This window comes from Leopardus geoffroyi, chromosome B2 (assembly GCF_018350155.1).
Source record: "Leopardus geoffroyi isolate Oge1 chromosome B2, O.geoffroyi_Oge1_pat1.0, whole genome shotgun sequence".
Lineage (NCBI taxonomy): Eukaryota > Metazoa > Chordata > Mammalia > Carnivora > Felidae > Leopardus > Leopardus geoffroyi.
Window position 1 is genome coordinate 40,886,543 of NC_059332.1, and position 14,607 is coordinate 40,901,149.

Here is a 14,607-nt window from a genome sequence, read left to right on the forward strand (position 1 = left end):
GGAGTTGGGGGGAATAAAACTACAGTTCCCACAATGACGTGCTCTTCTGCCTCTTCCCAGGTGGGAGCTTCTTTCCGCTAGTCTCTTCCCAGGATTCTAGTTGTACAGGAAAGCCCCACCTGCTTATCTGCCATTTGCCCACGCTCTCGTTAGAAGATGGACTACAACTCCCACAATGCCTTCGGGGGGCACGCTAGAAGGGTTCCACCTGCTTCCCAGTCCGGTCAAGAGGGACTACAGTTCCCAGACTGCTCTGCTTCCTCTCTTGGGTGTTATTGCTCCTCTCCCGGTGCCGGACGCGGTAGAAACGAGCGAGAGTGCCAGGTCCTGGGTTTTCTGTGTCCTTCTCCCGGGCAGGGACGAGGCAGTGACTTGACTCTTGGGCGCCGAGCCCGGGAGGGAGCGCAGGAGGCCGTCTTCCCTCCTATCCAGCTCACCTCACACCACTATTCTTCTTCCTCACCCGCGGCCGCTTGGACGACTCCAGACCGACTACCTGGGACACGGGTGGCAGTCTCTGCAGCCGGGGCTGTGGCGAGGCCGCGGCCCTCGGGGCGGCGGTAGCAGCGTCAGCTCTGGGGAGGAAGAGGAGGGAAGATGGCGTCGGAGCTGGAGCCCGAGGTGCAGGCCATCGACCGGAGTTTGCTGGAATGTTCGGCTGAGGAGACCGCAGGGGTGAGTGCCGGGACCCGGGCGGGGACGTCCGGCCCTCGCAGGCCGCGCCCGGGGGGGGAGGAACTGACTCCTGGAAATCTCGGAGCAGCCCAGCTCTGACTTGGGGTAACGACCTCGCGGGGCTCTCTGGACTCGCCGTGTGGGCAATGGCCCGGGGAGGCCACCGAGGCTGCCCCTCGCCCTCCTTCTTTATCCTCAAATAGCCCGCGGAGCCGCTCTGTCCGCTGGCCGCCTTTACATTCCCTTTTTGCCTGGGAGAACCGACTGCCTTTCCATTATTCCTCCTTACCCCTCCACTCCCAAGAAGTCCCCAGCACAGGGGCCTTTGCCCTTTATGCCAGCTCTTGGCAGAGGGGAGAGGAAGACGCTTCCTGATTTGGGGGTGTAATCGCCCTGCTTTATCTGCCTAATTCCTTTTCCTCAGATTAGTGGAGCATTGCCTCCTCCACCAGAACATGCTACCCTAACCGGTTCCTCACTTTGTTTCTGGGACTACCCTAGGCACCAAAGGATGCAAGCGACACTGTTTTCCCTGTATCCGCCCCCTCCCCCCCCACCCGCCTCCCTCGTCAGTGCGCTTTTGCCCAGGTTTGGTCAGTCCACATCGTTGGTAAATGTGCGGAAAGTAGCGTCTGGGCATGTTACTGAGTGTGAGAAAGCAGTGGTGGAGGCTGGGAGATTAAAAAAAAAAATAATTTTTCTAGGAGTTGGGCATAGTTGGATGGAAAATAAATGTTATATAACTTTGAGAGAGTAACTTTCAACAAATAGAAACTAATAATGTGAGGTTTGGTCACTGCACAGTGGGGAGCAGTTAACCCCCAAACGTAAACCGTTCAAACCCAGTACTGTAATGAAAGCGTCATAGGAATATGCTTGCGTAAGTTGCAGAGTTGTAAAATGATTACTTTAATAAACTTGATGGCATCTTTCCTCAAGAAGGACAGGGAGCACTCATTAGAACAGACTGTCCAGGATGATTATGAATGGACCAAAACAACCTAGGCCTCACTTCTCAGGCCTCTGATTTTAGGGAGGGGGTGACCTTTGAACACATGTTAATAATCTTTATGAGCAAAATTTTAGTGGGGCACCCTGCGGCTGCTGGTGGTGAGGGGTTACTGTGTGTGAATTGTCAAGAGTGGAAGTCAGTGACAGGAGTAGAGGTGAAAAGTTTAAAGTGATACATTGTTGAACGATGACTGTTGAATTTTTTTTCAAGTCAATTTGTTTAGCTCTGTTTTCATTTAGTTTCTGCTTAATATTGCAACAACCCAAGGATTTTAGGCCCCCATCTGCCTTTCATTTATCAAAGATAACAGTGTTACAAGGAAGCAGTAAAATAGTCAAGGTGACAGCTATTCCCAATGTCGTCATGTCAGTATCCATATTGACATTACATTTGTTGTCTGCCTCAAAGTTTTGTTGTTGTTGTTGTTGTTGTTGTTGTTGTTGTTGTTGTTTTATTCCCACTGAATTTTGTGTGGCTTGGCTCCGAGATACAGGCTGTGTGCCAGATTTTTCCAGCTCTGAAAGTGCAAGTGATTGCGTTTCTCCAACCCTGAAAGCTATCAAGTGATTGGAGTTTCTCCAACTTGTTGTGGAAACCAGTTCTAAAACTGGTACTAGAGACCAATGTAATAATTCCTGTGTAGTGAAATTCTCAAGCAGATATAGTGGGAGAAATTAAGGGAAAAGCAATTGAAATTTATTAATTTGGACTTAATTAGAGTTTGTGACAATCCCGGTCTGAGCTACATTTTACATTTGCTCTGTTTACTTTTAAATGGCTTTCTGAACAATAAGATGAAAAAGTTTTTGGTCTAAAGGCCAACAAAATTCCCAAAAGAAGACTACTAGGATATTAAAATTAAAATTATAAAATTAAGGAGCACCTGGGTGGCTCAGTCTGTTGGGTGTCTGACTTCAGCTCAGGTAATGATCTCACAGTCTGTAGTTCGAGCCCTGCATCGGGCTCTGTGCTCAGCTCAGAGCCTGGACCCTGCTTCAGATTCTGTGTCTCCTCCTCTCTCTTCCCCTCCCCTGCTCATGCTCTGTCTCTCTGTGTCTCAAAAATAAATAAAAACATTCAAAAAATTTTTTTAATTAAAAATCAAAAATTTTTAAACTAATATTAAAATACAAGATTCTTCCGGCTATATAATCTGGTCTTACTTTGTGAGGGGTTTATCGTCTGTATTTGTTAAAACCACATAACACTTAAAACTATTCTTTCAGCTTGGTCTATAGCACAGCCCTTCATCACAAATTAAAATGAATTAAAAAAGCTTTCTCAGATTAAAAGCAAATTTTAGAGAGGGTAAACAGAGCAGTTATTTCAGCCTTTAGACCTTTGTTACTGATAATTTCTGGGATCACATCCATTTAAAATAGCTTAATAAGCTTAGTGTCATCTTTCCCACACTTTATTTACATACTGCTTTTTACATTTCTGTTAAGAGGAGGAAGGTATGTATCCTAACAAGCTTGCCTCACAAAAGCAGTTATGTGCTCTTTTCGATAATTGTAAGCTTAGGATGTTAAAGTAGTCCTCTCTTCTCAGTTTTGTCTTTTTCTTGGTAGAATTGATTCCACAAGTTTTGATTTTTCTAGCATGTCTAATCTATCTACAGTTTTTGCTCCATGGATATTATTATAATGTGCTCCATTGGGTGATTGTGACTTAAGAAGTATATATATTGTTTTTCCCCAAGTAGAATAGACCTTCTCATTATAAAAGTTTTATGTAGAGTTTTATGTCTATATTGGATATTTTTTGCTTTAAAATTTTGACAGTTTTGTATATAATTTACATATGTAAATTCAATTCACTGGTTTTTAGTATATTCATAGAGTTGTGTATCACCATAATTTTAGAACATTCTCATCACCCCCCAAAAAATCTTATACCTATTAGCAGTCACTTCCCGTTTTCCCCTAAACTCCTGAACTCTTAGACAATTACTTACCTATTTTCTGTCTCCATAGATTTGCCTAGTCTGGAAATTTCATATGAATGGAATAATAACACTATGTTGTCTTTTTGACTAGTTTCTTTCACTTAGCAAATGTTGTCAGGGTGTGTCCTTGTTGCAGTATGTATCAACACACCATTTTGTTTTATTGCCAAATGATATTCCATTGTATGGATATACCATATTTTATTTATCATCGGTTGATGACATTTGGGTTGTTTCCATTTTTTGGATATTGTGAATCGTGTTGCTGTGAACGTTTGTGTGCATTTTTGTGGGGACATCCATTTCTTTTTTTGTTTTTTTTTTTGTTTTTTTTGGTTTTGGTTTTGGTTTTGGGTTTTTTTTTGAGCATATACCCAGGCATGTAATTGCTGGGGTCTATGGTAATTCTATGCTTAATGTTTTGGGGAACTGTTTTCCAAAATGACTGCATCATTTTACGTTTTCACCAGCAGTATGTGAGCGTTCCAGTGAATTTCTCCAATAGTGAAGTGCTATCTCATTGCAGTTTTGATTTGTATTTCCTTCATGACTGTAGGTGCTGAATATCTTTTCATGAGCTTATTGGCCATCTGTACATCTTTGGAAGTGTCAATTCAGACCTTTTAACTATTTTTAAATTAGATTTTTTTTTCTCTTTTATTGAATTTCTGTATTTGATTTGTGAATGCTTTTACTTCATTTCTGGAACTCTAATTATAAGATTCGTTTAAGATTTTTCTTAACAGAGTCTTGAAAACTTCATTTTGGTACTAATGAGACTGTTGTTCTATAATTAACTTACATGTTGATCATCCTTGTTTGAAAACAAAATCAAATATGGTTAAAGGATACAATTTTTTAAAAAAATTTTTAAAAATGTTTTTCAATTAATTAACTTTTTAATTTACATCCAAGTTAGCATATAGTGCAACAATGATTTCAGGAGTAGATTCCTTAATGCCCCATACCCATTTAGCCCATCCCCCTACAACCCATAAAGGATACAATTTGAATTGGGGACTAGAATAATAATCAGATGCTGTAATAAAAGGCTAACCTCTAGGGAGTCTTTCATTTTTGTGTTTATTACACTTGCTCTTTATCCCAAGGCTTAAATTTAGCATTCAAAAAAGGAAAGCTCCTGGAAACGTTGTCTTTGTCCGTTGTTGTAACATGTTTACTTTAGTGGAGTGAGTTGACAGTTTCTTCACTTCCTTTATGGATGACTTCTAATAAGATAAGTGCTTATTTGTTGTGCACACTGGTTTGACAGCCACAGTGTCTGAAGGACAAATTAACATGCAGTCAAATTACAAATCTCAATAGTTGGCCATGATGAGGAAACAGTTACAGTTAGCTTATGTTAGTTAGAGCTAATAAGAGAAGCTATTGATTTCATTCTTCTGAGATACATGTGAGCCATTATTGTGAAAGGCAGCCAAAAAATTTTTTCCTCCTGTTCAGTGTTTCATAATTTTTTTTTTAATCTATATTGTTTGCAGTCACTAATTGAACATTTCTGGTATAGAATTCTTATGTGATTCTCTTGTTTTATATATTAAGTGTTTAAATTTAATGAAGTTAAAAATGCTTATAATAGATCCCAAATCTGTTAGGTGGTTTTTTTTTTGTTTTTTTTCCAACGTTTATTTATTTTTGGGACAGAGAGAGACAGAGCATGAATGGGGGAGGGGCAGAGAGAGAGGGAGACACAGAATCGGAAACAGGCTCCAGGCTCTGAGCCATCAGCCCAGAGCCTGACGCAGGGCTCGAACTCACGGACCGCGAGATCGTGACCTGGCTGAAGTCGGACGCTTAACTGACTGCGCCACCCAGGTGCCCCTGTTAGGTGGTTTTAAATTTGGAGCATATGCCTGCTTTTCTTGAGCCAGATATGCATATCTTCTTAATAATTTATAATAATATATTATAAACTATTTAGGATGAAATGCTCTACTAATAATTTGTAATATAATATCAGTACAAATTATATACAGTAATGTATATTATGTTATATATACTGTATAGTAAATATTATGGTATTATATATTAATAAATATGTAATAGCATACATAATATAATATATAAAATAGCATAGTCTATAAAATTTGCTGATTTTTTTTCTTAGTAGCTGATATTAGTTTCTGAATTTTTTGTTCAAGAAATCTATAAATAGAGGGGTGCCTGGCTGGCTCATTTGATAGAGCATGCAGCTCTCAATCTGAGGGTCATGAGTTCAAGCCCCACATTGGGCATGGAGCCTAAGAAAGGAAGGAAGGGAGGGAGGAAGAAATCTATGAACAGATTTGACCTACCAGTGTTGTTGGAGCCACAGAGCACATAATTTCTTTTAGAAAGTATCACCTTTTATTCTCCCTGGATTAAAATCCTGCAAAAGTGGCTTCAAGAAAAATAGGAACATAGGGACTCCTGGGTGGCTCAGTTGGTTAAGCGTCCGACTTTGGCTTAGGTCATGATTTCGTGGTCCGTGAGTTTGAGCCTCGCGTGGGGCTCTGTGCTGACAGCTCTGAACCTGGAGTTTGCTTCAGATTTTGTGTCTCCCTCTCTCTCTGCCCCTGCTCTGCTTGTGTTCTCTCTCCGTCTCTCAAAAATGAATAAACGTTAAAAAAAATGTAAAAAAAAAAAAAAGAAAAAGAAAAGAAAAGAAAAATTGGAACATAAAACATAAGAAAAACAAAAATTGTTGTTAAAATAAAAGCTTTAAATGAATTGTAAATTAAAATTGCCTGAAACATAACTTCCTGGGATCATAGGAGTAAATTCTTTGAATCATAAAGCTTAATTTTTTATCCATAAACACTAAATTGCTTAGGACAAATGGATTATCTTCATTCGTGTTTTGAAATAGGGTTTCTGATAATGGGTGAAAAACTAGACATTTACCCTTAGATATGGCAAAAAAAAAAAAAAAAGTTTTTTTAGCTCAAAGAATTAGATTCAAGTTTGCTTGTTGGTTGATGCCTCTTTGCCTTTTACTATTGACTACTGTTTTTTTTAACTAGCCCTTTTTATAATTAAGGAACTCTGTGTGTGTGTGTGTGTGTGTGTGTGTGTGTGTGTGTGTGTGTGTAATTTTGATTTCAAGTTACTTTTCTAAAGAGAGATAATCCTTAATCCTGAGCTGTTGTTTTAAGAGTAATTTAGTCTCTTAGTTGCATAAAGCAAACACAACTAAGTTGGTAACATTTGGAAAAGATAGTTTCACTTTAGGGGTGAAAAGTTTTTCCGCTGTGTTCTGTTACAAGCTTCAATTCAATCCCTTAACTTACTAACAAAGTTTTTACATTTTTAGTACACATGAAAATATGAGGTTGATTAGAAAGTTAATATATATGTCCTCATGTATATTTAAAATATCTATATGTAGTTATTTTTAGAGGGAAGGGAGTGGGTAAAGATTGTACAAGTAATAGTTAAAACAAAGACCTTATACTGTTGTCTTATGGTGTTAGACCTTACTAGAATGTAAACTCTTAACAAGGATGTACATGAACTTTAGTTGTAATCCATAAGTAAACATTGGACCTATGAGTTAGCAGTTCAGTTAACTGCATTTTTGTAGAAGTGAGTGCTTTCATGTATTCTGATTTTAAATGCTTACCTGGTTGAGACCCAGAATAAGTTGCAATTACACAAAGCAACATGGGGGACAAAGAAACATTGCAGAATTGGCAGGGATAAATGACAATATAGGGGAAAGACTTAAGATGTACGGAAACACAAAGGGAAAAGAAAGGAGGTAGTTTGAAGGATGCCTTATCTAGGGCTTATTTGGTTTGGTTTTTAGAGACTGCAGGCCTGGATCTAGTTTATTTCTGCTTTCATTAAAGCTACATAGAGCATCTTTCTGCAGTGTCAATGTTATAGGACAGTAAGTAGTATAAACATATTTATAGTCATTCAGGTAACAGATTTTACTAAATGCCCACTGCAGCCAGGTTATGTGTTAGACCCAGGGGAAGTGGGAAAGGCAGAGGGAGTGAGGAATGGGCTGAGAAAGGCATCTTAGAGAAAGTGAAACATAAACTGAGAACTGAAGACTGAGTAGAAAGTAGCCTGAAAAGCAGAGAGAGAAGCAGTACAAGTCAGGAGGAGGAAACAAGTATGATACAAGACAAAAGACCTTATAAACCACATTGAGGGAATTGACTGGATGCTAAATACAAGGGGAAGCTGAATGACATGATCTCATTGACATTTTGCAAGAATCATGCTGGTAGGGAGGCTGGAAAATGGACTGTACAAGGGCAAGATTAGTGGAAATGAACCAGTTAGGACCTTCTTGCATTAATAATGGTGAAAGATGGGAGTGGGGGGTTTTGGGATAGAGTAGCAGAGGTAGTGCCTATGGAGATGGATAGATAAAGAAATGAGATGGATTCATCAGATTATTTAGGAAGCCTAGTAGACAAGACATGATTAATTGGATGTCAGGTTGAGGAAGAAGGAAGATTTTCAGGTTTTCCTGGTGTGGATTCTTAGGTAGATGCTGGTATGTAAAATAGGGAAGTGGGGAAAATGCCAGTTTTTGAGAAAGGATAGTGGAGATCATGAGTTCAGTTTCAGACATAGTGAGTTGGTGTTTGAATCAGGAGTAGCTGTTTCTTCTCTTTCTCTCTACACTTACCAGTGCTTCTGGTCACCAAATGTGAGTTTTTCCCCCCATACCTAGCAATTCCCTGATTCTCTACAGACACCAAGTGGGTGTCCTACAATTCAATTCACTTCTGACACTATGCACCTGGAGTTAGCATCAGATCCCACAGGTTAAGGGCTCAGTCCCACAACACTGCCCCCCACTACTTAAGCTGCCAGTCACAAGCAGTGGGTCCTCAGGTTGCCCAGAATTTCTGTCTGACTTCGCTACAAATCGAGGGTTACCATGACCCTGCCTTCGAGTTCAATAATTTGCTAGAAGGGCTCACAGAACTCCGGGAAATGGTTTATTTACTAGATTACTGGCTTATTGTAAAATTCTGTAGCTTAGGAATAGCAGATGGAAGAGATGCACAGAGCAAGGTATGTGGGAAGGGGAACAGAGCTACCATGCTGTCTCTGAATGCACCAGTACTTACGAGTGTTCACCAACCCGGAAGCTCTTTGAACCCCGACATATAGACATTTTGTTATGGGGGCTTCATTACATAAGTGCAATTGATTAAATCATTGACCATTAATGATTAGTGCATCTTCCAGCCCCTCTCCCCTCCCCAAGTTTCGGGGTGGAAGCTGTAATTTCCAACCTTATCACATGTTTCGTTCCCTCTGGTAACCAGCTGTCCATCTTTAGGGGTTTTCCAAAAGTCACTTCATTAACCTCAGCTCTAGCTTGGTTGAAAGGAGATTGTTATGAATAATAAAAGATACTCCTTTCATCTTTATATCACTTACCACTTAGGAAATTTCAGAAATTTTAGGAGCTCTGTGCCAGGAATGGGAAGAAGACCAAATATATATTTCTTACTATAAATCATGATATCACAGTATCTGTTAGATATCTAAGTATAATTATCCAGGTAGTTGGACCTAAAAGTTTAGAACAGAAAAGTGGCTTTTGTTTGTTTCCATCAGGGAGAGCGAAGGGAAAAGGGCTTATAGAGAGTTTGATCAGGGAAAGAAGGCATAATTGATAGAACAAACCCTCTTCTTGTAGACTGATACTCATGAGACTGGTTTATTAATCAATGAGAAGTGTAAGTGGCATATTGGCTATTCATGTTCATTGCATACTCTTCCTATCAGTAAACTGACAAGAGAATTCAAAAGACAATCAGTATATCATTTGAGCAAAGCAGTAGAAAGGAAGTCAGATGGGCTCAATGGCTAGTGTCATGATGATCTGTGGTGGTCATTTGCATGTGAACTGCCTACAGAAGATTGCTTTAAGAGTCATTTTGAGGAGAGGGGATCATTTTACTCTAAGTAGAATTCTGAAATACTTGGCATTTTTATCAAGTTCTAATGAATTTTGCCCTTTTTGGAAAGAGTACACAGTTATGAGTGACGCCAACGAAATAATTTATAGGACTCTTTTTATCCTTATTTTTGTGCCTAAAAGAATAGAGAGTGGGTTTATTCAAATGAGCAGTTTGACATTGTGTAAACCTACTTTTTCTTTTTTCTTTTTTAAAGAAATGGCTGCAAGCAACTGACCTCACTAGAGAAGTGTACCAGCATTTAGCCCACTATGTACCCAAAATCTACTGCAGGGGTCCCAACCCTTTTCCACAGAAGGAAGACATGCTGGCACAGCATCTTTTGTTGGGACCAATGGAATGGTACCTTTGTGGTGAAGATCCTGCGTTTGGATTTCCAAAACTTGAGCAAGCAAACAAACCTTCTCATCTTTGTGGTCGTGTTTTTAAAGTAGGAGAACCTACATACTCTTGCAGGTAACATAGTGTAATTTTCTTTCTAAAAGCCTGTTTTTACCTTTTTTCCCCTGAAACCTTATGTTTTTGTTTTTAAATTAGGGAAATACATACATACTAAGAAGTGGACACAACAAATATGTATGGTCTCTTAACTAATAATGAAACAGATATTCATGTAATTATTTTCCAGGTCAAGAAATAGAACATCATCAGCATTCCAGCAAACCACTGTGTGCTTTCTCCCTCCCCTGTAATTAACTGCTGCCCTGGCTCTTGTAATAATAACTTCTTTGCTTTTCTTGTTAGTTTCTTTAGTTCCGGTGTCTCTTACTAATGTTCAAGGTATCTCACATTTGGCCAGTGGGATCCCTATCACACTAGTATCGTCCTTTGCACATTGCTGCCTTAGTTTTTGAGTGCTTCTTTGCTTTCTGGCACAAGATGTCCACAGCTCACTTTGTACTTAACTCCGATCCACATGTAGAATCAGCCATTTCTACCAGGAGTTTCATTTAAGGTAGGAATGGTAGTTAGAAACCATTATCTGGGTGCTCTATGTACTTACTTGCCAAGGATAACTTTACCTTTTTTTTTTTGTTGTTATTTCTTGTTGAGAACTGAGTGTACAAGTAGAAGATGGAGAGGAAAGTGTCCTATTTCCTTTAAGACCATCTATTCCTATTTCACAGAATTAGTCGGTGTCAACAGTTTCCTATGTATCCTTCCAGAAATTTCCTCTGCATATGCAGGCCCGTATATATGGCTATCTTACACATATATGCAACCACACATACAAAAGGGAATATGTGTTATATATACTGGGCTAAATTTTCCTTTCTCTGTTTAACAAAATCTTGACTTCTGTCCATATCAGCTGATATTCCTAGATTAAATATTGCATTGTGTGATTGTACAATTTATAGAGGCATTATGTAACATTTTTTTCCTTAACGCTTTTTCCTTAAAATCTAATGAATTCAATTTTGGTTAAGGACTGTAGATGTCTATGGTTGTCTTTCTTTATAAGCATGGTCAGAATACCAATGGAGATCTTTTTATATTTTGAAATACTGTTCTAGTTTTTTGTTTGTCTTTATAAAAACTTCTTTGAGTTCTCTATTGATATTGGAAGCAATAAATCTACTTCATGATGTACAGATGAGGAAACTGAAATACACTTGTTCCAGTAATGTCCTTTTGTAGCAAAGGGATCCAGTTCCAACACTTGTATTTGAATGTTGTATCTTTTCATTTTCAGTGTGGAATGTTTTCTCAGGGTTTTTTTTCCATGATCTTGATACTTTTGAAGATTACCAGCCAGTTATTTTTTAAATGTCTGTCCGTTTGGTCTATCTGATTCACTTTATGATTGGACTCAGGTTGCATCTTTCACAGGAATATCATAGAACTCACATGTTTTCATTATACCTTACCAAGTGGTATGTGATTTTGATTTGTTTGATAGATGGTGATGTTAGTTTTGATCACTTGATTAAGGTGATGTCTACAAGACTTCTCTCCTGTGAAGTTACTCTTTTACTCTTTATAATCAATAAGTATTTTGTGGGGAGGCACTCTAAGCTATTAAATATCCTGTTCCCTATCACACATTCAATTTATTCATTTGTTTATATCAGTATGTATTCATGGAGGCCCATTATTCCTGTGCTCGAATAGTTCTAGCTTTGACTCTTGGGAGTCCCTTCAGGCTTTGTTATTTTCATGTCCTCATCATTCTTTGAACAATTCCTTGTTCCATCAGAGATGTTTAGGGCACGTCTTGGACTTTCCTCTGCTCTAGACCTGAAATTAATCATTTCTCTAAGGAGCCTGGTTCCATTTTAGTAGAGATTAGTGTTAAGAAATAAGATACTAGGTGTGCTTGTTGCTATTGGTATGTCACTAATCCCAGGCCCTCTCAGTGGATCTATATTTTGTATCTGTCTATAGATAACATACTGAAAGAAATATTGAAAACCAGGCATTTGCAATAGTCTCTCCAGTTCCAATCCAATACCACAGGCTTCTCTCGTTTTCTCCCTTTGCATATTTGTAACTTCTCTGATGAATCTGATTCCCATTATCCTAAATATATTTACTTATTTGATCACTTCCTTGTATGCAACCATTCTTTTGCTGCTGTTGCCATTGCCATCCAGCTCTGCATAATTGCCCTCCTTCCCCCATTTGGGCTTCATATGCTATTCTGGGATATGGTGGCCTTCCCCCACCCTTGTTAGGGCAGATATAAAAGAAGAAGGCTTACTTTAAGATGCATGGTCATGGGGGCTCAGTTGGTTAAGCATCTGACTCTTGATTTTGGCACAGGTCATGATCTCACAGTTCTGTGAGTTTGAGCCCCTGCATCGGGCTCTGCACTAACGGTTCAGAACCTCTCCCCCTCTTTCTCTGCCCTTCCCCCTCTCTCATGCATGCATGCTCTCTCTCTCAAAATAAATAAACTTAAAAAAAAAAAAAAGATGCATGGTCATGGCCCTTGTGCTAAATCAGCTGGGTGTCTGTCTTGACTGAAACTCCACAGTCCTCTAGCACTGCTTACTGGACCTCAAGTATCTCTGTGCCACTTTTGATTCCATAGTGGCCATTCTCTGGTAACCTTGGAGACAAGTCTGGTAAATAAACTCTGCATGTGCAGCCCAGCCCTTAGCCAAGAACTCATCCACAGGTGACCCCACATACACTTCCTTTCCTGGTTACTTGATCTGCACATATTCCCTCTCTGGTACCCTGACTCAAGGCCGCTAGCTGTTTTATCTGCTCCAAACATTGATCTAGTCTCAGCTCAGTGGGACCTTCCTGCAACACTTAGATTCTAGCTCATTGTGCCATAGGTGGGAATTCACACCCTGAGTGGGAGATCCTCATGTATTCATATAGTTTTGTGGTTGTGTACAGTAGGAGTCTGGTTCTGTTACAACCGGAAGTGAAAGTCCCAATATTTATTTTAACAAAGAAAGTTGCTTATGTTTGTTGAACACCTTCTAGGTGCCAGATTTAATGCCAAGTACTTCATGTAAAGTTACGTTTAATCCTTCCATAAACTTCTGAGATAATATCCCTGAGGAAACTGAGGCTCAGAGTGGTTAAGTGACTTAACCTGTAGTCATAAAAATTGAAACCAGGTCCCTTGGACTCTTAACTCCATGATCTTTTCATTTTACTTTACACTGATTCTCATATATTGGTCTGTTACAAATTTTTCACTCATGTTCAGTAAAATGAGGGGGGAAAAATAGGAAAAATGTTCTGTTTCTCTTGCAACTAAATTTGTTCAGTTCCTAAATTTTGAGAGATGTCCTTTATTGTTAAAATATTAGGATATGAAGTGAAGGCAGTGAACCAGGTAGTTTTGCTTTTTCATATTTTTAGGAAAAAAAAAACCCAGCCCTTTTTGTGTCATTCTACTGGCCCCTGAAACTCAGATATCTGGGAACTACTACTAGCAGTAGTAGTAATTACCCAGTAAGGCTCTTGTTTCCTAAGCAGAAAATCAAGTTACATTCCAGTACTGTCTTCTGTACTACAAAGTACTACAAAGAATATTAAATAAAAATATTTGGGCTGGAGACAGAGCTTTTGGTGACAGTATTGTGAACTTGGCCTGAATCCTTTACTCCCTCATTATCCTTGGTTAGACTAGTCTGTAAGATACTCTTTCCTGATGGGAGATGTTTGGCACTTATAAAAGTCTCATGCGTATTAGATGCTCAGCAAATATTTGTTGAGGAAATGTCTATTACGTTGTTCAAAGTACGGAGGACAGTTTTAAAGGTATTAATTTGCTATTCCTATGTGAGTTGAGTTGCTTGAGTATTTCTAATTTTTGCCCATTTCCATACCTGTCCAGTGGCAATATCCTGTTTATCGTAAGCCAGCTACTTTGGGAGATGTTATTCGTGATTATGTACAAAAAATCCTTCCCACTTGAGATTTTTAACTTCAAATATTCAGTTATACCCAGCCAATTAATTAATAGGGCAGCTGGTGCTACATGTACACAACACATTGATCTCTCTTATGAATTTATTGCCATCTCATTTAATCTTCTAACCATAGGCACAGTGTTCAGGAATTTTGTTAGTCCCAGGAATTTCATATATGTCTGTGTGGGTCCATCCAGAGGAGAAGAGGTTAGGTACAGGTTTGAATGCTTTATATGGAGGCCTTCATTAAATTGTCAAGAGTTCTGGATCTTCCATTACCAGAAGATTAAGTAAGAAGTATCTTACTGTCTTTTTTTTTTAATGTTTATTTGTTTTTGAGAGAGAGACAGAGACAGAGACAGAGTGCGAATAGGGGACAGGTAGAGAGAAAGGGAGACACAGAATCCGAAGCAGGCTCCAGGCTCTAGGCTCTGAGCTGTCAGCACAGAGCCTGATGTGGGTCTCAAACCCACAAGAAGTAGGACACTTAATTGGCTGAGCCACCCAGGCGCCCTGAAGTCAATTTCTAAAAAGCAATAGCTGAGGCTGTTCTTTGTGTTTCTGTCCTTAATATACCCTTACTATACCCTTGACTCTCTTTAGATGTCAACAAAATAAAAATTTTCTCCTCAC

At 39.2% G+C, this 14,607-nt stretch overlaps 1 protein-coding gene across 8 annotated transcripts in view; it reads left to right on the forward strand.

Annotated features, from left to right (window-relative positions):
- Positions 1 to 222: 222 nt before the first annotated feature.
- The window catches only part of UBR2 (ubiquitin protein ligase E3 component n-recognin 2), a 127,394-nt gene continuing 113,009 nt past the window's right edge, over positions 223 to 14,607 (forward strand). For 7 of the 8 annotated variants that reach the window (XM_045498233.1, XM_045498236.1, XM_045498237.1 and 4 more), the window contains exons 1-2: positions 244 to 675; positions 9,789 to 10,048. In XM_045498233.1, the coding sequence (XP_045354189.1) occupies positions 598 to 675; positions 9,789 to 10,048 (338 nt within the window). In that variant the 5' untranslated portion in view covers positions 244 to 597. Of the gene's footprint in view, positions 676 to 9,788; positions 10,049 to 14,607 lie in introns of all 8 variants that reach the window. The other variant, XM_045498234.1, reaches the window with a different exon arrangement.